This window comes from Neopelma chrysocephalum, unplaced genomic scaffold, assembly GCF_003984885.1.
Source record: "Neopelma chrysocephalum unplaced genomic scaffold, ASM398488v2 Primary Assembly neopelma1_64, whole genome shotgun sequence".
NCBI lineage: Eukaryota > Metazoa > Chordata > Aves > Passeriformes > Pipridae > Neopelma > Neopelma chrysocephalum.
In genome coordinates this window covers 3,410,100-3,433,444 of record NW_020897721.1, presented here as the reverse complement: position 1 = coordinate 3,433,444, position 23,345 = coordinate 3,410,100, and the positions used below count along the sequence as shown (strand labels likewise).

The following is a 23,345-nucleotide window of genomic DNA, read 5'->3' as shown; positions in this document are numbered from 1 at the left end:
TCCCCACCATGGATGTGAATTCCTGGGTATAATAAAATAAATGAAAACTTTCCCATTCCTAGGGGCTTGTACTGTAGAGTTCTCCAAACATACAGCAAAGTCTGATAAACTTTTTGGCTAAGCCAGATCTATATGTCAGTCTTTCTGTATGATAACGTCAGATTTAAAGTTTTACAAGCCAACACTTCTTGTTTCCTCGTAGTAAATAGCCATAAATAATCTCTAGCTACACCCTTGTTTTAAAATAATCTGTGCAATGCTGTGGCTTAACAGCACAGCTTGTCTTTCATTGATTTGATTAGTTTGATTTAATTTGGGATTTTCAATTTGAAACTAGACTTTAAGAATAAAACCCTCATATATAGATATAGATATACACACACTATACACATACATACCCCACATATACATATTTCATATATATATGAAATTTCCAAAAGGCACATGTATTCAGCAGACTTAGCACATGTGCACACAAGGGTGATGAATAGATCATGAATTAATAATGGTATCAGATAGTTTTCACATGTTCTTCTCTACTTAAAATCCATGTACTTGAAAGATGTTGCTGTCATGGAAAAGATGTAGAGTTTCTTGCCTTATAAAATGAGTTGATGGACTGATTTCTTTGATTTCTTATATACCTGTAATGCTGAGGCTGCTGTTTCACTTGGCGTGTTGTAGTGCCACTGGCACTCTGCAAACCTTTTATCTCTTTTCCTCTGCTCTTTCTTCTCTTTTTAAAAAAGACAGTAACATCTTTTATGAATATTAATTTCACTTGGAAAAAAATGCACATACTGGTAGACAGTCTTTAGTTTTTCCTTCTGGGCACCCAAGCTTCTGAGGTTAATGACAAAAGATACTAATTCAAGAAGATTTGTAAACCCTTGCCTTGTTCTAAGCACATGAATGAATTTATTCACAACAGTGGAGTCACTCACATGCTAAGTACCTCTCTGAGTTTTCTCTCTTTATTCCGTTATGAACAAGATGAGATTTAGAATTTGGAAACTTTAAATTTAGATATTAATCATTCTAAGTCTTGCAACTTTCTGTGGAATATAAGTAGCAGATGCTGTCTTCCACCCAGTTTAGTCATGTGTTGTTGTTAAACAGGAAAAGGAGGTGGGAAGGAGGAAATCTTGTTCAGATTTTATCCTGCATGACCACTCTGGTAAAAGGATAAGTTGTTTCTCAAAATTCCTGGAAAATGCGTGACTTAAGTGTACTCGAGTACATTCTCTTAGGCTCTTGGTATTTTTAGGGTTTGTTTTTTATGTTATGCAAATGCTGAAAGAAATACTCTGCAATAAAAGGTGCTTATTTCAGGTAGTGCCTTTGAAGTGAAACAGCATCGGTTCTTTAAAGATTTGGACTGGAATGGATTACTTCGGCAGAAAGCTGAATTCATCCCACAGTTGGAATCTGAGGATGACACAAGCTATTTTGACAGTAAGACTAAAGATTTAGCCTAAATGGCATCGTATTTCTTGTGCATATTTCATTTTTGAAATTGCTAGAGATAAGTCATTGTTAGAAATTGAATAAAACCATTGATGGAAATTGCTTTAAAAAGTTTCTCTTGAATGCCAAGTAAGGTTTCTTTGAAGGAAAATTAATTTTTAAATGAAAAAATGTTGCTGCTGAAGTCAGTTGGCCTTTCACTGGTGCCTGTAGTCCTGCCAGCCATGGCCCTGCAGGGAGAGGTGCTGCCGTTGTCATGCTGGGTTTATTACACTTCTTCCAAAGCATTTGGTAAATCCAAATTCCTTGAGTTTTTGAGCAATATGATCTTTCCCTAGTGACTGTTTTCAGCCAAAAAATGTTTTTAAAAAAACCCAAAACAAACCCTAAACCTTGAAGACAAGTATGTAGGGAAAATTCTTAAGAGATTTAAAGTAATTTAAATTATTTTCACTGCAAGTATATCACTTTAGTATTATTAACTCTAATGTGATATGAAGTGAAGTGTCTGTCTGGTGTGTATAAATGTCTGGGAACTGCCATGGTATCAGTGCTATGTAAGATTCCTGGTATTTCAAGATAAGCAGCAGACAGAGTCAGTGCTCTTGGGAGAGAAGGGAGGAGCGCCGTGGGAGGGATGGAGATCTCTCTGTTCCCAGAGCCTCTGCTCCCTGGGTTTTCTCATTTGACTGGAGGAGCTGAGCAGGTGGAAAGGGTTTGGACTTGTCACTGGTCAGGGGATCTTTTCCCTACTGCATCTGCAGAACAGGATGATAGTGGGCTATTTCAGTTCCCTGAGCTATGGAGATTTCTGCTCTGCTTCAATGGAATCTCTTCCATCCTTGGGCCATGAGACTGGTTGAATTTGTACGAAGCACATTTTTGCTCAGCTCCTGCACTTTGCTGAGGGGAAAGGGAAGGAGGGAGCAGCCTGCCTGCAGCCACTCTGCAAGAGCAGTGATCCCATTTAGACAGTGCTCTTCCAGTTTGGGGAAGGGGCTTTTAGGGAAGGGGTTGGATGGAGAGGTAGGATGGGAGAGAGAGAAGGATTGAGACATCTCTGTGCGGTTGCTGCAGAGACCAATTTGAGTCAAGCTGTGCAGAGGGGGCAAAGATGGGTTTTACACCTATTAAGGTTGCACTGGTACAACATACAGGTAGAAACCAAGGTGGGGGGTGTTCCCACTACTAACTGGACTTACTGGACATGGAAACTTGAGCTCTGGTCACTCAGGTTTGGGCCAGTGACTGGGAGAGGACCAGTAAAGCAGCCATGAGCAGATGCTGGTGGGTAAAAGCACCACATTGTGTTCAGGGCTGCAAATCACTGGGTCTGTCAGACAGGGAATGATGGTAAACCCCCCATGTGCCCAGGAATGCTCAGCAGGTTGTCGGGGTGACTTTGATGTGAGTCCTTTATAAAGGCTGGAATTCTCACATCAGGAAATATCTCACAAAGACACTGATAAGAGTTGGTGTTGCTGTTATAAACCCTAATGCAAAAAAATTTAGAATTTATAAAAGTAGCTTTCTGGCTGATATGGTGCCTCAGATTTGGCTCAGTGTAGCTATCAGCTTTCTGTAGCCAAACTTATTAACGCCCACCCCACAAAATCCGGTGTGGCTGGCTTAGAAATCCAGTGCTGCAAATCTCAAAGCACAAAATCTCTTTGGGGGCAGTTTGGATTTTTGCATTAAAAATAGCTTTGCATATTGGCTGCTTGCCCATTTTCTTTCACAAAATCTAATCCTTTTTCTAGTTGTAGGAGGGAGAAGAGGAAATATTTTTTGGGGGTAAATATTTTTATTTTTTTTAAGTGGGCTTGTATGTATGTATGCAGGACAGACTTTGTACAGTCAAGAAGCTGTTTATTGGAAAGTGGCACAGTGAATTGTTTCCATGTGTCCTTCCATATGATTGTTTGCTGTAGGGAAGAAATATCCCTCCTATGAAGGGTCTACAGGATGAGACAGCTTCTGTCTCATCCTGCTTTCAGAATGTAATACAACTGATGGTATAAGATAAATTCAGTGCCAAGGAGATATTCACTGGTAATTGCACAGGATGAGCAAAACTGGCTGGGTATGTTTCAGTATTAAGGAAAATACCCTGCATGGTGTATGAACACTCGAAGTTCCTTAAGTAGAGCAGTAGGAATGCTTGAGGTGTGAGTTATCAGCACTCCCTGCACTGATGCAACGTGCCATGTCTGCTTCCCAGCCCGTTCAGAACGGTACCAACACCTGGATTCGGAGGAAGAGGAGGACACTAACGATGATGATCACGTGGAAATTCGGCAGTTCTCCTCATGCTCACCAAGGTTCAGCAAGGTAGGAGCGTGCTGACTTGAGGAAAGAAAAAATCTAGAGGAACACGGTTCCATTGCTTTGTATGGGGTAGATTTTAATCATGTGGGTAGTTTGGAATTGCACAGCATGTATTCCCTGAGGAAAGAAAAAAACTGTGTGTTGTTTATTCTGTGGTAGTCTGGGGCCTATTAGAAGGTGAGTGCCAGAGTAATTGGAGAATGACGTGTACTTCCTAATGTTTCAGCAATATGCAGGGTACTGCAGAGGTCTGTCTCTTCTGCATCTGATATAGTTTGATTTACTAATGACTTGGATGCTGGCACAGGGAGTATCCAAAACTTATTTGCTTTGAACAGTGTCATTCTGAAAGGGTCTTGCAGTAGATGACAAGATGGTATTGGGATGAAAACGCATTCTGACATTTGGAATAATGGGTTAAAATCAAAGAGGGTAAGAACAAGGGTGAAGTTTACATCTCTGCTGCTGTTCATTGTCTCAAATACAACCTGAGGAACAAAAGGTGGGGTGACCATTTCAAAGAGCAGCTTCTGGGCATATAGTGCCTCATGAGTAACATGTGCCAAATTATTGAAGGAAAAGGCAGTTTCCATACTGGGTTTAGCAGTAGGAAGGCCACAGCTGGGGTATTCTGGCCTGTTCTGGGCAATGTTCTTGAAAATAAGCAAGGACCAGTAAAAGGGAGTCCAGAGGAAAGCAGCAAGAACGACCTGAGATCTTACAAAACATAAACCCTAACCATAAATAACTGCTGGAAGGAAAGGAGTACATCGGTCTTCCTGTTCTACCCAGAACTGATATGAAATGATGGGTGCAAAGGAGGTACAGGGTAAATGGTAAGAAAAAGCTTCCAACACTGAACAGTAATTAAGTGCTGGCACACGTGACCTGAGGAATTTGTAGAATTTCCATCTCTGATGATTTTTAAGTACAGGTTGGAGAAACATCAGTTGGGTGTTAGAAGAGAGTGAGTTCTGCTCTGAGGTGGGGAAATGGGCAGGAAGCCCTGAGGAGGTCTCCTGTAGCCACACGTTCTGGATTCAGGGCTGTACAGGTCTTTCATTCTTACTCAGGTGTTCTGAAATAAAAAATTGGAATTACGGACATTTTAAAATAGTACAACTCCACTGTTAGCTTGGATAAAACACAGTATGTTTAGGAGGGGGAGAAGGGAGAAGAAATGCTGTTTTAAGGGTGGCTGCCCTATGAATTGTATTTCCCTCCTAGTGAGATGGGAGTAGGAATTTTACTTAGGAGCTCTGAAAGATATTTCATTTTTTCATGACAGTTCCTCCAGTTTTTCCACTACCGAAGTAAGTTTTTAAGGACCAGTTTGTTCTTCTTTGTCCTCAACCAGGCTACAGTGGTTTAAATAACAGTTACTCTTAATTTTATGGAGTTGCTCCTGATTTGCATCATCAAAAGTATGTTTAAAATTGGACCTGAGGATTAGCTGGTGTTTTGAAAAAGTTCTTATGAGTACGTAGGGGTTTCTTTCATCTGCCTTTTCTCACCATGAGTATTATTCATTTGTTAGACTGAAGCTTTTCTTTAGGGTTCAGTGTTTTTGCCACAAAGAGAAAAAGTTCACTTTTAATGAATTTTTTTTAAGACCTGGAAAATTATACAGCATTTGTAATGTGGGAGGCATAAAAGGCTCATTATATTTTGAAATTCTTGTCTGACAATTCAGCCATATGATTTATTAATAGTTATCTTGTTGATGCTCTGAATTTTTAATAACATTATTTTCATTAATCTCTTCTTATGTAAATTAGGTCCACAGTCAAGTGTAGTTTTAAAAGGATGGATTTTTTTGCTTAATCATTTAATTATTTAAAGACGGCTGTAAAACCAAGAAAGGCACTTTCATTAAGCTGTCAGCCTTATAGTAGATTCCTTGAGGAGGGCAGGACTTTTTTGTTCTGAAATAAGCTTGGGGCAATGCTGATAGACTGATGATAATGAAATGGGGTCATGAGCATGATGCCTATCACTGAAGTGAATTTGTATTGTAAGATTTCAAGATCCAGATGCCAGCCCTCAAGAGTTGTGGAGCTGTCTTTTTAGCAGCAGTTCCTCTTAGATTTGAGAGTCGTTCAAACAAAACAAAAAAATCAAGTAATTTCCAAAAGTTTTAGTATTTCTATTGTGTTTTCAGAGGAGAGGTGTTGGGTACTGTTGTAGAAAAGCATGTTTAACGTTCCTGAGGCTTGCATTTTGCCTTTCCTCCCTGGCACACCTCGGGCATGTCACATCTGCACTGTGTTATTTGGTCAAAGAACGGTACCAAGTTCGTGCTTTCAGAGAGTACCTTCCATTTTGAGAAGAGATTTTGCCCCTTGATCAGAAAAGGCCTTGTGGGTTTGTTTTCTCTGTCCAGAGGGATCTTTTCCTATGCACAGGTGTACAGCAGCATGGAACGTCTTTCCATCCACGAGGAGAGGAAGACTCCACCACCAACCAAACGGAGCCTGAGCGAAGAGAAAGACGACAGACTGGACAGCCTTGGTGGCCTGAAGAGCCGAGACCGCAGCTGGGTGATTGGGTCTCCTGAAATGTAAGTTCTGTAGAAATAAGTCTTCTGGTTTCTTACAGCATCTAAAGAAAGGCCAACCTGTGCCAAAACTTTCTATGACCACTGTTAGGTCAATATGTTGTATTTCCACAGGAGAAGCCTGGAATAGAATAGCTAAAAATGAATATGTGGAAGTGATACAGTCCTTAAATGTATCTAGTTAAGTGCTAACATCTGAATTTGTAGCAAATACTTTTAATGAATTTAAAAGTATTCTAAACCTATAGGTTTCCTTTGTGGAAAGACCACTTACATCAGAGAGGTACCCACATCAGTTTTTTTCTTAAATTAATCCAAAGTCTGGTATTGCCAGATTTTTATCATTTGTTACAAAGTAGAGAAACCATTAGGAAAGTTCAAAGTTTCAAAAGTTCAGAATATGCTCCAAAAATCTTGTGCTCTAATAAAAAAATGTCAGTAAAATATATGAATACCCAGAATTTAAATGCCGACCTTGTTTCTAGCATTACTGAAATAATTGTCAATTTACCTTAAAAATGGGATATCTCTCATTTTTTGCTTTTAAAGTGTAAAGCTTTTACACTAACGTTTGGCATTAGAAAGAGCATGAAGTGTGGCAGTGACCCAGTCTGTGACTCCATTAAAAACAAAAACATTTTATAGATTACACTCTTAACTGAGGTGCACTTCATCTTGCATCAGGCCTTCCTGGCTTCAAATTTACAGCAACTTTGAAAGAAAAATTCACCTAATTCCAAAAGGAGCACGGATAATGATATGCATTTTGTAATGTGATTTTTATAATATTTAATATCATGTTCATTGTACTGTATTTTTCTTTGGTTTTATTTCTTCCTTTCTTAGAAGCTTAACAACGGAATATATTGGAAATCTAAACTCACGTGATGCCCCAAGCCTTTTGTTGTTTTAAGTCCCAGTGGTGAAGCTTGGTTGTGTGAATTGGCTTTGGATGTGTGAAGGTTCGTTATCCCCCTGGTTTAACTGGGGGGGGGACCCGTCTTGGTTCTTCCCTTAGATTGCGGAAGCGCTTGTCCATGTCGGAATCCTCGCACACGGAGAGCGACTCCAGCCCTCCCCTGACGGTGCGGCGGCGCTGCTCGGGGCTCCTCGACATGCCCCGCTTTGCCATCTCTGCCGAGGACGAGGGAGCCGCCCTCAAGAGGCCACAGTCCGAGGGGATGCTCTTGTCCACCGTGCAGTCGCGGGAGGGGCTGCCCGTGCCCATTCCAGAACAGCCTGTGGAGCACGAGCTGCCGCTGGAAGGTGATGCCGGACCCGCCACGCCCTCCACGGCCGCCAGCAGCGCCTCCACACTGACAGGTACGTGCTCGGCGTGATGGTGGTGCCCGAGAAGGCCGTGTCAGCTTGCAGAGGTTGACTCTGTAAAACTGGGTCTGGGTGTTGGGTGATGTGACTGTCTCATGCTAAGTGGTTATTTTAGTGCAGTTCTGTGGATGTGATTGCCTTTGAAATAATAGCAGTGGTTTCATCTCTCCGAAATCTTAGATTTCAGTCCTGTCACTTCAAATTGATTTAGGTCTTCTCGTGCTTGAGACCCATATGATCTATGCCTACTTACAGCCACTGGGTGCCTACCTGAGGCAGCATTAATTTAAGCATTAGTCAGAACAGATCACTGCTGAGTTGGAGCTGGAGAACATGGGGTGTCAGCCACACCGACAGATCCCTGCTTCATATGGTTTTATTCATCCCAAGAGTTTAGAGTAGAGACTTGAAATATGCTGGGGAAGTGGGGCTTGTGTCAGGGACATGCTACTTTCTGTCACAGCCAAATATGCCAGAATTCAGTCAGTTGGAGGCTTAGAAGAGTGCAGCCTAAATTTAGTACAGTGAATCTTAGAAGTCAGTGTTTGACTTCTCAGAAACTTTTACTGTCCTAGGGCTGTTCTTCAGCACTGGGCTGAGCTGGATCTTCCCTGTGATGGTGCCCTGGCCTGTGACAGTGCAGGACTGGGGTGCTGGAGTGTTCCCAGCTCCTGTCCCTTTCAGGGCACAGGAAAGGCAGGGAATGAACTTGCCTGTTCCTGTCAACAGAGGAGGCCAGAGCTGGGAACTGCTGGGAAGTAGTGAGGAGAAAAAAAAAGGGAAGTTTGGACTAATGGAAGAGAGTGGGGAAGATGAATAGAAGGTTGGCAAGATAATATTTGAGAAAGAAGGCGTATTTAGGGAAAGGACTAGATTGTAGTGTTGAATAACAAGGACTAACTAGGTGAGAAAATAAGTTGCTGGGAGAAAGTAGGAGCAAGCAGGCAAAGCAATTGTGAATGCCTTGGGGATGGGGAAGGAAGGGATACTGAGCAAGGACTCAAAGTGGCAGCAAGAATGGACAAGGTGGAGGGCACTGGGCAGATGTGGTGGATTGACAGCAGAAGGTGGAAATTCCTGGAGGAAATTTGCTCCAGAGTAAAGCCAAAGATCCCCACATCTCATTATTCTTCTTCTGCAATCCAGTGTGTGAAATTCAGAATTGTTTCATTCCCCTCTATAATCCATTCTCCCAAAAGAGGCCTGGTACTGCTGTCACATTCTCCACTAAGCCAATGAGAAAACGTGCAGGAGTAAAAGGAGTAACCTACTTCATACTTAGGTGCCATAGGTGCCATAAGTGGAACCTTAGGTTCTTAATGTCATACTAAGAGCCTAGAAACATGCTATTAAAAATGGCAAGAACACTTTCATTGCTAATTTGAGTATCTACAAGTTGAAGTAGGCAAACGTGAAGCTCCCCTGGGCATCCTGCTCCCCTGAGCTTAATACATCAGAGCAGTCTTTAATCTAGTGCGTGGGATTCAGGGATACCATTGCTTTGGTGTCCCCAAGTCAGAGGCTTGAAAGGAGTTTGATTCCTGTTACTGTCTCGGAATACTCCTCTAATGTCCATGGCACCTTTTCACACGCAGCCTCCGAATCCAGGATCTTCATTGTCTGGGAGCCTGATTTGAAACTCTGTGGTTGTTAAATGTTGAACAGGCATCTGGTACTGAGGTCTGTGGGAATGCTGCTTTGAATTTTTATTTTCATGGTACTTCCTGCTTTACTTAGTATGCAGAGCAGTGGTGCCCACTTAAATAACGATGATCAATGTTTTGTTCTGTCCTCATTGTTCAAGATGTGGCCCTTAGGCTTTATTTATTGCACGCTGCTTAAAATTTGCTTTTGAAGACAGAATGATTAATTTCCCTTGTGGACTTGCTGTGATGCTCACCACTTTCATTTCTAAGCACCTTGTTAATTCTAATTACTGTATTTTCACCGTGCCCCTTTAAGGTATCACATGGGGGACTGAGGCACTGGACTTGAGCACAGCACCCCAGCCCTCTGTATCTGCTGTTGTTACATACCTGGTTTGATCTTCAAGATTACTTTGCATTTTCTATATAATTATAGCAGTTAAGTAATTCAAGACTAAATTGCAACAGTGCACAGAAGGGGGCAAATTAAGATTGTCTTTGCAATCCACATTTTTACTCTCCCTGACTTTAGTACCTTAGTATTCTTTTAGACTGGATTTTTTATGTGCAACTCCAGTAGAATCTGGCTCTTATATTACAGGCAGTTTTAACTTAAAGATTGACAGTTCTTGCTGGTTGTAAAAATGGAGCACTTTCCATAAACCTGTTTTCATCTGTGAACGATCCCATTGAAATGGCGTGTGGAACTGCACCACAGCTTTAGGATTCATGGAACTGCCACTGAACAATGTGATTTCATTAGCCAGCTTTTCCACAGAATAGAAGCCGCTAATTTTCTGTGTTTGGAATAACACCATTTCTGTAAATAAAAATTCAAGCCCTGGGGTTTCTTCTTAGGAAAATTTACTCTTGGACTTCATGTAAACATGACTTTGATTTAATGTATTTTGCCTGTAGGGGAATAGACTGTTAGGAATTCCCTGTGGTTCTAATCTGTTTTAATTTAAACTGTAGCTGGGAGCACTGCAGATTTCTCTGATCCACGAGCTCGCAGTAATAGCAATGAAGGCCCAGACTTTACCACTCCAAAAGCCATCAGCGATTTGGCAGTGCGGCGGGCACGACACAGGTTGCTCTCTGGGGAATCAGGGGAGAAACGTACCTCGAGACCTGTCAATAAAGTGATTAAATCAGCATCCGCTACTGCCTTGTCTCTCCTGATTCCCTCAGGTAAGAAATGCCTTGAGTGAGGCATTGTCAGAATCTGCAAGCACTAAACAAAAGGTCTGCAGACAGATCCTCCCCCTGCGCTCTCCTGGAATAATGCCTTGCCTGGCAGGAGGGGAGAGATCTAACTTTTACTGCTCGCAGGTTGATGAGCACTGCTGTGCCACAGACAGGAGCGTTGTGTGTGTGGTCTGACTGCAGCTTCTGCAAATGGCAGCTGGGCCCTGTTCTTTCCCTGGTTTTGTTTAAATTGGCTCCAAACTGGTCTCTTGCTGCTTGGTGCAGCAAGGAGGTATAGGGACACAGAATGATTTTAACCCTCAAGGTTCTGTTTTTGGGGGGGGTCACATACAAACTATGGCAGGAACAAAATGTGTTTGGTGCATTTCTGGTGCGTGCACTGAGAGGTTTCAGAAACTCCAGATAACTTGGTTGAGATTGAATGTTCAGGAATTGAATAGTGTAAGTAACTCACTGATTGAGTCAAAGCTGAACCACTTGCATTGTTGGCCTGCCTCTGTCTACAAGCAGAGCCAGACCTTTACAATTCCCAAAGCCAGGTGGTAACTCCTAGAGAACAGCTTAATCATACTGAGCTACGACAGACTGGTTCAGCAGGAGGAGGCTTGCCCCACAGGGACTTTGTCCCTCTTTCCAGAGGATAAGACCATGCTGTATTTTCAGGGCTGTACATGTTCCTGCCTAGATGGGAACAGGGAATAGTGGGCCAACTGAGCAGAACCTGCTGGCAGAGCAATGCCCACATGCCTCTCTCAGCCAGAGAGCTGGAGGCAGGGATGCACCTGCTCTTGGCACCCTCATGGTGATGCACATCACATTTCTTGTGGTTTAGGCATCGGTTGCTTTTCAAACTACAAACTCCCTCGTGAAAATCTCTAAAATGTGTATTTAATCACCCAGCAAAGGTTCCTCCAGAGCTGCTCTCATCTGCCAGGTAAATATGTGCTGGGCGATTCAGCAGGTGTTTCTTAATGGATTAGAGATTACCCTTCTACAGCTGCATTTAATATTCCTGCTCTTTGGGTTTATTTTACTGATGTTGACCAGCTTCACTTCAAAATGAGAGTTTTGTATTTGCTTTGTATTTTAAAATGTGGATGTTGTTCCAGTAGCAAGCAGAGTCAGATAGTTTATCTGATGGTTCAGCCCACAGCTGTTCGTTTGGGAAACTCACTCTAAAATACACTTGTGATGTTGTTTTTCAGCAGCAAAGTCCCTGCAGTTGCTAATTTTTTAGGGTTAAATATTCTTGCTCCTGTGAATTTAACACACTACCAAAACTGTCTAGTAGTTTTTGTCTGATTGTCTACTGATTTTTTTTGTGTTAATACGAACTGATTTGGATTTATCTCAGCACCAGTGTGTAACTTGCACCAAGATCTAGAGATGTCTGATCTTTTGTTGGAGGATATTATGTCATAACCTGGAAACAGAGTGTTCCAGGGTTGTGCCTATGGCAAATGCTTATGGTGGGTTGTAAATCCCGGCAAGAGAAGTAATAAACACTGTGACCCAACCATAATCCTGTATGAGCAGTGCTGCTGTATTAAATATATATCTCCAAATGTGCCTTTTCGAAAGCTCTACTCATTTTTGTGTTATGAAGCATGAATTAGATGAAGCTGCAGACAAACCCAGCTCTGGTGAAGAAACCACAAGCTTTTAAGAGCATTGGGAGAGATGGTTTCTTAGCTGTTCTCTAACAAGAATTTTCTCTCTTTCGGAGGCCTGGTTTCCTAATTTTTGCCCACCTTTGTGTCATCACTGTAGATCACCACACGTGTTCTCCATTGGCCAGTCCAATGTCACCTCATTCTCTATCCTCCAACCCATCTTCGAGGGACTCCTCACCCAGCCGCGACTTTTCTCCTGCTATCGCAAACCTGAAACCACCAATCATCATCCATCGGGCTGGAAAGAAATACGGGTTCACTCTCCGCGCCATTCGCGTCTATATGGGTGACAGTGATATCTACACTGTGCATCACATGGTCTGGGTATGTCTCTGCTTTTCTAAAAAGAGTACCCTCGGGGCCAGAAATGCATCTAGCCAAGGTTGTGGGATTTAGCTTTGTAAATTGTGTTTTGCCACTCCGTTTTCTCCCTCCTTATTCGCACCCAAAGTTGTCTTTTTGGGGTGGGGAAACCCTTTGTAAATAAATGAAAAAAATAACAGCGTTATGGGTTTTCCTGTAGGAGTTTTCAAGCCCATCACAGAACCACAGCAACCTTTCTTTCCTTCTTTTTTTCCTGGTTACATGAATCCACCTTCTTTCACCTGCAGCACATACTTTTTAAAGCATGTTTCTGTGTACATACCTCTTTCTCTTTATTGGGGGTTGTTGCATGAGGGCCCATTGTGCCTAATTTATTCAGGCTCGTGCTGGCGATTATAACCTGCTTCTGATCGGTTCAGTCTGCTGGGGTTTTCCAAGCAGTCGCTTGGAATTGATTACAAGCCTTAAAGCATCACTGCTGCTATGCTGATTGCCATGGGATTTAGCTCTTGGCTTAGTTGTGAGCTGTGCTAAAAGGTCTGGTTTCCATGGCTGTATCGCTTCCCTCCCATTACCTCTGGTACTTGATCTCTGTGTTCCTTTTTTGTTAACATAGATGACTTCTTGGAATGATCCATTCCCTGAAGCAGCGTTGTTAGGATTGTGTAGTTAGGGAGAATGCAGCAAGGGTAAAAGTGGTCCATTCTGTTCCTTGTATTTCTGTATTCATCAGACAATTTGGACTTCATACGCTTTGGTCATTTTTTAACACTCATCTTACCTAGAGATTTAACCTGAGGCTGCATTTTTTTTCCCTTGCCCCTCTCTTGCTTTCCTTGAAAAATGCTGAGTTTACCAAGATATTAATTTGGAGTCTTTTCTGGCTAGAGGGAGAGTTGCTGCATTCTCCAGTGCATCTGTCTCCTCATGGTGAAGGAGGTTTACATTTCTGACCAGCAACAGGGGAAAGGCAGCGTATTCACAGGGGAAAAGATCTGGTGTTGGATAGGTTAATAAAGGATGGAAAGTGGAAAAACAAACTCTGTTTAGGATGAGATGTGATATAGGCACCTTAAACACATGGCACAGAGTCTTTGTTAAAAATCTGTTGGCCACCTTGGGTTCCAGCATGTACATGGAAGGATGCTGGATGTGGGATGGCAAAGGAATTGAAAAAGATTGAATGTTTGCCTGTAAATGTAGAGTATCTAGTTAACATTTGTAAGTGCTAAAACTTTTGGAAGTGTGTTAAGCCTTCTGCTTTGGGAAGAGCTGGTCTCTTGACCAGCTTAACCATCCTGGCTGCCTTGGATCAGGGGAAGACTGGCAGGATGCTGGGGGAGGAGTGGAAGAGCACAGGGTTTTGTGCTTGGCTGTGCCAGTCAGTGGTTTCTCTCGCGCTTCCTTGAAGCAGCTGGCACTGGCTGCAGCAGGAGGTGAGATGGATGGATGGGCTTTGAGTCTGATCTGGGCCAGCAATCTTGCTCGTTCCCCTTCTCAAATCAGTCATCCCCTTCTCGTTGCCAGCACGTGGAGGAAGGTGGCCCGGCGAACGAGGCAGGTCTGCGGGAAGGGGATCTGATAACCCACGTCAACGGGGAGCCGGTCCACGGGCTGGTGCACACGGAAGTGGTGGAGCTGATTCTGAAGGTAGGGAACTCAGCACTGTCACATTTTGGAAAATGTGAGCCAGCTTGTTTCATATCCCATAGGTAGGTAATTGGCATTGTCTGAAATACAAGTATGTACACAGCACCTGGTGGCACTTAAGAGCAGCTTTGTAATGGTTGGTCTTAAAATTATCCAGGTAAATGACTTGTGTTTGATACCTCCTCTGAGCAGAATCCATTTACAGAAGAAAAACCCTAAAGTTCTGGACTATTCTAAGAGACAGAAGACTTTGGGATTGCAAATAGAGGAGCAATCAGGATTATTATTTTTTTAAGATGAATGAGACAAGCCATGCTCTGTGTTGCAGATTCATCATGATAGATGCCTGATATGTTCACATCTGCCATCAGTCAGAGCACTGGGAATAGGATCGGTGACAGAATATCACTTTGTTCAAGTTTCCAAGTATTACAAGTATTAAATTGAGTCATTTGGGATCTCAATGGGAGAGGTCAGATGCTGTGTTCTGTCTGCCCTGGGAAGCTTTACCTACCAGCTGGGGTCTGAGCTAATCATTTGTGAAAGCCTGACTAATGAGGGCTCTCTCTCAGCAATTCCTTAATAAATGATAGGTGGAAATACTGAGGGGAAAAATGGAGTTTGACAAAGGATTACAAAATGGCAGGCAGCACTGAACTAGCATCCTACCTGCTTAGCCTGCAGATCTGCTTCAAATAACCACATTTTAAGCAATATCTCTGTGTCTTGTATCTAACAGAGTGGAAATAAAGTGTCCATCTCCACCACACCATTTGAGAACACGTCCATCAAAGTTGGTCCAGCTCGAAAAGCCAGCTACAAATCCAAGATGGCTCGTAGGAACAAGAAGAGCAAAACAAAGGATGGTCAGGAAAGGTTCGTTTTGATGTTTCTCTGTCAAAGTGAAAGGGTAACCAAGATAATGTAAGAGGGATCTTCTCAAATCCATTTGCAGATAATGTGTGTCAGCAGGTACATCCTTTAGTTCTTCTTTTATTTATTTATTTATTCTCTGCAACTGTGACATAAAATTGATTGAAATGTGCTAATAAAGGTAAATAAATCATTTGGGCTTGTAAACACCATTTGAATGCTCTTCCACAGTAAGAAGAAGAGTTCTCTGTTGAGGAAGATCACTAAACAAGCGTCGTTGCTTCACACCAGCCGGAGTTTATCGTCACTGAACCGGTCTCTGTCCTCTGGAGAGAGTGTACCTGGCTCTCCCACTCACAACCTGTCTCCTCGCTCACCAACCCAGAGCTACAGATCCACTCCCGAGTCTGTGCACTCAGGTAAAAAAAACAAACAAACAAAACAAAACAAAGCCAAAAAAATCTAGTCAAACGGAGAAAAAAGCTTGGAGAAAACTTTTGCTGATTGATTAATTTTGGAAATAAAACGCACAGCAGCAGGTAGTAGGTCTCTTTGTGAAGTAAATGACAGCTGTGATTTCGATTACCTGAAGGATGGATGTATTCTCGTTCATTGATTCATTTAAAAATGAAAATCCATACATCCTTTTAAGAATGCATTTGCTGTACTAGAGCATCCTTTCACTTTGATGCAAACGTGTATTGTAAGTTGCAATCTTTTCATATCAGTTTGGCACATTTTCTATGTTCAGAGAAAAGAAATCAAAACAGCGTCGCAGAGTCATATTTGAAAATTGAATCAGCTGCTGGAATAAAGGGATTTACATCTGGAGAATAGCAATGAAACACGTGGTTTATCTGCTCAAAGTTATTTTTTTTTCAGAAAAGTGTTCTGATAGCTGAGTGTTTCTTACTCTGCTCTGGTGTTGGGTGCTAATAATGTGAATTTCCATCAGAAACCTGGCAATGTTACCTTGCAATATTACCACTGGCCTTTGGAGTAACGTGGCATTGTGCCTTGACTTTGCATATCTTACATGAAATAACTTGTTTTAATGGCCAAATATATATTAATCTTCTAGTATTTTTTAATTTGTTCTTTGTTTATTTTCTTTCTTTTAAGTTGGTGGCAATTCTTCCCAGAGCAGCTCTCCCAGTTCCAGTGTTCCCAATTCTCCAGCCAGCTCTGGACACATCCGCCCCAGCTCTCTGCATGGACTAGCACCAAAGCTCCAAAGGCAGTACAGATCTCCGAGGCGTAAATCTGCAGGAAACATCCCCCTGTCACCACTGGCTCACACTCCATCACCAACCCCACAGTCCACATCACCGCAGCGCTCCCCATCTCCTCTACCAGGACACTCAGTTGGCAGCTCCAGTATTATTCAGTCTTTCCCAGTAAAACTACACTCCTCTCCACCACTGGTGAGACAAATTTCCCGCCCCAAAAGCGCGGAGCCCCCTCGGTCTCCTTTGCTGAAGAGAGTGCAGTCGGCCGAGAAGCTGGCAGCCTCGCTGTCCTCCTCTGAGAAGAAGCTGGGCTCCTCACGGAAGCACAGCTTGGATATCTCTCACTCTGAATTTAAGAAGGAGATGTTACAGCGGGATCCCAGTCTCCAGAGCTTGCAGGAATCTGCCAATGAAACAACAGGTGGCAAACTGGGGCTGGCAGAGAAAGGGATGCTGCAGAAGCCGGGTTCGCGGAAGTTGGGCGCCATCCGACAGGACAGGGTGGAGAGGAGGGAGTCTCTGCAAAAGCAAGAGGCCATCAGGGAAGTAGATTCTTCTGAAGATGAAACAGATGATGGTTCAGAAGATAGTCAGGATGGGAGAAGGCTGGACAAACCCCATGGCGGTGGAGACCAAGGCTCAGATTCTTTTAATGAGGATAATAAGTTCTCATCTAAATTGGAAAGCAAGGATAGTATTGAAGATGATGCTTTTCTACCTGAAGATCCAAAAGGTACAGAAGACTTGCAGAAGGGAAATACTCAACAGGCCAAGCCTGTTTCAGAGCCTCTGCGAGTCAGTGTGCAGCCTTCCCCATCAGAGCTCCTGTCAAGAACTTCTCCAGAAAAATTAGCTAATTCAGAAAAGCCATTCCTAAAATCAGAAACAACTGCAAAGGAACATAAATTACCAGAAAACAAAACTTTTGACTGTTTTGGTCCAAAAGACAGGTCTTCTGAAGCAATCAAAGACCTAGGGAGAACTACAGGTACTCAAAAAACAGTAGATCGCACAGAACATGTACAGTGCCCGTCTATCAAACTCCTGGAACTTGAAGAAAGTGATTCTTCTGGGGCCTCCTGTGGTAAACTTGACCTGAAAGACCCTGTGCTAACAGAAAGCAGTCAGAAAAAACAGGACTCCGAACCTCTGCTGGCACTTTCCTCGTGGTGCCCAGCAAACACGAGCACTCCTGTCTCGGTGAGTCCCCCAGATCGCGGCGAGAAGGGTCACAAGGAGACGCCGCAGCCTGCGGAACAGCACAGCACCTCATTCCTGTCTCCTGGAAGCGCCAGCGAAATGTCCCAAAGAAGTCCTGGTACTGAAAAGCAGCAGCCCAGCTCATCCCAGGCAGAGAGTGCTTTGACCTCCAGCAAAACGAGCCCAGCGGGACCTGCATCCTCCACACTCCTCATCCCCGGCGCCATCGAACGCGCGCTCTCCGTGTCTCAGTTGGTGCCCCTGGCTCAGAGCGTGTTAGGCCCGTTGAAGCTCAGTATGTCTGGTTCTGGAGAGGTGGAAAAGAGAAAGGATTTGGGTGCTTCCTGTAAAGAAGAGAGAGATTCGAAACAAAAAAGGCAGGAGATTTCACAAGTAGGAGAATGCCAAGAGAAAGCCAAACTATCTAGCACAGACGGTCTGACCACGAGGAGTGGGTCCTGCTCAGAGTCCTCACACTCAGCAAAGCCCTGGGAGGCAACGTGTCCCGTGGTGGCCAAGAAGGAGGCAACATGTCCTGTGGTGGTCAAAAAGGAGGCAACTTCTTGCGGTGCTAAAGCATCTGAAGCGTTGGCAGGTAGCTGCAAAATCACTCCATCGAAAGAGCTGTCTCATGCTCTTGGACAAGCAGCGCTGAAAGCCTCTCCTCTGCCAGATGGCAGCACGAGGCCCTGTAAAGAAGGGACTCTGGCACAGGCAAAAAGCAAAGAGGTTGGAAATCAGTTAAAAATACAAGACTTTCCCCTGTCACATGACGATGCTGTAAAGAAAACATAGCAGCATCGCGGGTACTCATGGACTGGAGCATTCTGCATTCAAGATAGAGACTGCATGTTTGAATTTTGTAATATACACTAATATAAAATAGAACTTGTGTACATCTATTTTTGGGAGGGTTTTTTTCATACTGTTTTTTGTGTTTTTTCATCCTTGCTATTCTATTTTTGTACACAGTAATGCTTGCTGTTTGAGGTCTCTTTAGAACAGGGTATCTTTAAAGCAGGGCTTAAGAAACAGTTTGTTTATTTTTTATTTTTTCCCCCCCTTCCAGACCTTCTATTTTGCCTGATTTTAGGGCCTGGTGTGCTCTTCCCTCTAATCCTGCATTTATTTGAGATCCCCAGAATTCTGAGTACAAAAAAGGCAGCTTGTTTTCAAATTTCTGCTTTTCAGCATTCTCTTTGATATTCCATTGAAATTCAAAAATATCAAGTTTTTGCTTCAATTTTACAATCTGATGTCCTTCGACAAGAATAAGAAACTGCTCTCTTGTCTACAAGTTATTCTGGAACTACAGACCCTCTTTGGTGCAAGTATGACCTCTTTGTGTGTCTCCACAGTCCTGTGTCCTTAGAGGGTATGGAGACAAGGGACTTGGCTGGAGAGGCTGGACAGAGGGAGAGATCCCTGTCTTCTCTTTAAAACAAGTAAGAGCATTTTTCAATGGAATTATCAGAAAGAGAAATCTCCAATCCATAAGCTGGCTTGTTGGGGGATTGTTTTTACTTATCCTTTACAGGACACATGGCAACTTTTCCCTGTGTTTTTAAAATTTTAGTGATGTTTTATCTTCCTTTCTCCGGCTTCAATTCATAACTTGCCCTGCCTTGGAGTAAGTGACCCCAGGAAAGGGGTGCCTGTAGGTTGGTTTTAAAGTAGAGAAATTTGTAGTCGTGTGTTCTCCAGTGTGTGTCGGGGAAAGTTATCTCGATGATAAACGGCCTTTGGAGACTTTTCCTTCTCTTGGTGAGTCTAAGGAGGTGGGGATTTTAAGGTGTTCCTTAACATTTCTGAATTGGGGCTTGGGAAACTTGCTGGGTTTTCTGAATCTGCCCGTTTTAAAAACAATCAAACTCGTGAAGAGTTTGGACTCCTCAAGTTCTGTGGACAAGCTGCAAGCAGACTTCAAACCACATGTGATATTTTCAGATTTCAGCTTTGATAGCTAGATCATTGCCACTGCTGAGGTCGCTTTCCATTAGAAACTTACTCTTTGCTCTTAGGTTTAGACATGGCTTTGCTTTAAGTGTGACCAACTCTGGGTAACAGTGCTCCTTGCTGAGGATTAGGTCAATAATAATGCACCAATAAATGTGTTGAGTGGTGATACCTATAGCACTGTAAGCCATTTCTTCATCCAGTTAAAAGTTCCTCTCAATGAACACTCCCATCATTTGTCCCAGATTGTGCTCAGCTTGTATTCTAGTCTCGTCTGAGTGTATCTCCCTGCAGATCACCCGTGAAGGGTAGTATCCTGCTCACTGGCTTACTCTGTTAGAAGCAGAATGACTGTGCAACAGTATTCCAAGCTAAAACCCACTCTGTTGGTCTGATTTCCTTACACTGCTGCTTCCTTCACTGTCTTGGCTTTTTCTGAACTTGAAGTTTCGATTTGTTTCCCCTAAATGCAAATATGTTTTTATATAGGAATATATTTTCTCCACATCTCTCAACTTGATTTCAGTTTAATCCACAGCTCATGAAAAAAAAATCTCTGAAATCCCACCCTGCTTCTTTCTGTGTAGCCGCTGCTTCCCCCCGTTATATATTTGATTTTGGCTGCTTGAATTTCATTTCTGGACCAAGGTTTGGTTTGATTTGGGCTTTTTTTCTTTAACATGTTTAAATGAGTGTTTACTCCATGAGTCTGCGTGAACATGTATGGTGTTGCTACTACACTAACCAAAGCCTCAGTGCTCCCGGGTAACACGTTAATAAACCTTGCTGTGAGGGTGTTGAGAGCAGAGCCTGCTGTGCTGTCTGTCTGCTCTTTTTCCTTGGAATTCATGGGCTGCTCATATGCACTTGGTTTGCAATTATAAACCACAGTATTTCCACTGCCTTGTCAGGGTCCTGGGTGTCTCCATCCTCTCAAAGCGCTCTTGGTGGTGAGCATCGTTCAGTGCTGATTTGGAGCAATAGCAAGTTAAGAACAGACTTGGCAGGATCTGGTACTCACCTGGCTGGTTTTCTCCCTGATGAGTTGATCTACTAAAAAATTGCTGAGAAACAGTGCAGGATGTTATGGCATGGACAGGAGTAGTGAAAAATGGATTTGGCATCCTGAGTCTGTGGTAATTATAAAGACAAGCCTCAGGCTGATCTCCTGAGAGCACCTGACCTTGGCGAGATGGAAGTGTCTGTGTAAATTAAGGAGGGAGCTCAGAGTTGTGTGAGGACATGGTCCAACCTGGCTGTTCCCTGGGGGGTAGCAGGTCTCCCATCTCCTTCTGTGTTTGGGAAAACCAACCACTGCTCCTAGGAGGTTAGCACGGGATGAACCAGGCTGGGTAACCTGGCTCATCCCACACGGGCAGGGTTGGGATGGTACCAGCTGTAAGCTGCTGACTTGCTGCCTTGGCAGCCAGTGCTTCCTTTCTTAGGCATAAAAAGAGGGGTGAAGCCCCTTGCTATGTCACAGCTCTTGCTGCTTTTGCCTACCTTGGCCAGAGAAGAAGTGAGGTGTGTTTCCTTGCCTCTTTTGTAGCTATGGTACAGGAAGCGAACAGTGCAATTAAAAATCCCTGGTTTTTTGGAAGCGAAAGCCAAACAGCATTGCCAGGAAAGCATCCTAGTGAAGCCCTGTATCCCCTACTCCTGGTCAGTCTTGTAGTTTCCCTCCATGTGCCAGGTGCCCCATGGTCCCAGTTCCACCTTCTGTGAAATTTATATGGCGCACCTTAGCAGAAAGTCTGGGAAAAAAGCCTTTTAAGTTTTGATAATAAGCCAGGTAGATACGCCAAGACTTAATCCTTGCTCTGCTACAAATTCCTTCAATGCCTTCTCAAATAAACTTGCAAAATGCATTGGAGAAGAACAAGATGTTGGAAGAGCTGTATCTGAGGAGTGAGAGTGTGTTCCCAGCACCCGCAGTGTCCGAGGGAAGCACTTGGCAAGCCCAGACCTCGGCCTCCGTAGGGAACCCTGAGTCAGGCAGGCGGAAGGTGGAAGTCACGAGCGTGAGGTGTGTGTTTGGTGAATGAGCCGTGCGTGTCACCATCCAAATATGCTGCTTTCCCGCTTTGTTTCCCTCTTCTGTCAGCTTGGATGTGTCTCCTGCTCCTCATCCATGTAGAGGTGGCGGTATTTAAGCTGGTTCAGCCTCTGCAGCTCCTCTCTGCTCCTGCATCCAGCTGGCCCATCCCTGCCCCGTGCCTCATTTCAGTGTTATTTTTCCCTTTGTCTCTTACTGTTGCAAACTAAGAGAAATGGATGATATTTATTGTAAATATTAGACTTTAGCGTTGTTCCGGCCACTCCTGGTCCGAATGTCAGAGGCCTTTGGCTGCTGCTGTACTAAAGAGCGCTTGTGGGGAAGGGGTAGGAGTGACCAGTGGGTTTGTTTGCCACACTTGCATTAAGGTGTGATTTGGAGTATTTTTTTTTAATATTTTTTTTTCTTTTTCTTCTGAAGAGGGGAGGATAAAGTCTTTCTCTGGTTTTCTCTTACTGGATGTGAAGGATAATTCTGTACTTCTAGTAGAAGATTTGACAGAAGTGTGTGTTTACGTTGTGTTCGATTACCATATCCAGGTGGCTGTGAGAGCACCTCCTGCGCTGGGTTCTGCCAAGCCGTGTCACTCAGCACTTAGCTAGATAAGAGAAAGTGTGGAATTTCTGTGTTTTTAGAAACTTGAACAATTGCCACATAATAGCGGTGCAATAATTTTTATTCATGTTGTACCTGCATGTCGATGTTCGAATCCTCCTCCAAAATAAATAATTTTTTTTTTTTTTTTTACATAAATCCAAACTCGTGTCTGTCTCTTGTTTTGGTCTCCCCTCACTTTCCCTCAGTGCTGGGGGTGGCTGTGCCTCCATCCCACCTCCTCAACCAGTTGCTGGGTGGGGCAGAAAATGGCTGTGGAACGTCTGGGTATTGCAGTAACTCTGCCAGGCCCTTTGGGATTTTCTGCTCCAAAGGCCAGGTGTGTGGGTAAGCCAAAGCTTCCCACTCTGAAACTCAAGCCCAAAATTTACCATCCTCCACCAAGTCCAAAAGTATATATAGTGTGCTGTGTCCCTGCTAACGCAGGGTCCTGATTCTCAGTTCTTACTAAAGGAGTGAAAACATGTAAGACATGAAATTTGGCTGAGCAAGATGATGTGACTGGCCACAACTAAATACTGTGGCTGAAGGGTGTGGGAATTGGGTGCACAATGAAATCCAAAGGGCGGGGGCTGCCGGCGGCACCGGTATGGCATTGGCTTGGATCAGCCAAATGGCATGAGACAGCAGGTGCCCCCTTGTGCACCCACTTATTTAGGCTGCCCTCATGATGCACCTCCCAAAACCTTTCCAGAAACAGCCCTTTGCTTGTAACATTTGCAGGTGTGCCCTCTCCACGTGGAAAAGCCTTCAGAGGCTATTCCTGTCCTTGGAAATAGTGCTGGGGAGACATTCATGTCTGGGGGGGATTGGACTCATCCTCATTCGCCGCTGCCAAGGATGCTCAAAATATCCCATGTCTCCGTGCTCCGGAGGAGCTGCCGAGCAGAAATCGGGGGCGAGGCAGAGCTCCGTCCGCGGGAGATTTGCGGAGCCCCCGCCGGCAGCCGCTCTCCGCGTCGCTGGGCGTCATCGCTGACGCCGACCCGGGGACGAGCGATGCTCCTGCCCACGCGGGGAGGGACCACACGGCCCGCGGGGACGGGAGCGCTCTGAAAGGACGCTGCTGCCTCTCCTGCAGCGTTGAACAGAAGGGCCTGTCTGGCACGGCAAAGGCTCCCCGCTCCGGCCGCCGTGCAGGGACCCGGCTTGGAGCAGGAGCTGCCCGTGCCCCGCAGCCCGAGTCCAGAGCATCATCTCCTCGGTCCTTCCTGTTGGGGCGAGCAGGGATGT

The 23,345-nt window shown here is 44.0% G+C and overlaps 1 protein-coding gene across 10 annotated transcripts in view; it reads left to right on the top strand.

Moving 5' to 3' along the window:
* Positions 1 to 22,256, top strand: part of MAST2 (microtubule associated serine/threonine kinase 2) — a 192,418-nt gene extending 170,162 nt beyond the window's left edge. For all 10 annotated transcript variants that reach the window (XM_027683074.1, XM_027683073.1, XM_027683072.1 and 7 more), the window contains 10 exons: positions 1,333 to 1,455; positions 3,689 to 3,798; positions 6,201 to 6,355; positions 7,371 to 7,675; positions 10,303 to 10,518; positions 12,307 to 12,533; positions 14,061 to 14,183; positions 14,923 to 15,059; positions 15,288 to 15,475; positions 16,179 to 22,256. In XM_027683074.1, coding sequence (XP_027538875.1) covers positions 1,333 to 1,455; positions 3,689 to 3,798; positions 6,201 to 6,355; positions 7,371 to 7,675; positions 10,303 to 10,518; positions 12,307 to 12,533; positions 14,061 to 14,183; positions 14,923 to 15,059; positions 15,288 to 15,475; positions 16,179 to 18,280 — 3,686 coding nt within the window. In that variant the 3' untranslated portion in view covers positions 18,281 to 22,256. The remainder of the gene's footprint in view (positions 1 to 1,332; positions 1,456 to 3,688; positions 3,799 to 6,200; positions 6,356 to 7,370; positions 7,676 to 10,302; positions 10,519 to 12,306; positions 12,534 to 14,060; positions 14,184 to 14,922; positions 15,060 to 15,287; positions 15,476 to 16,178) is intronic.
* The last annotated feature ends 1,089 nt before the right edge of the window (positions 22,257 to 23,345 follow it).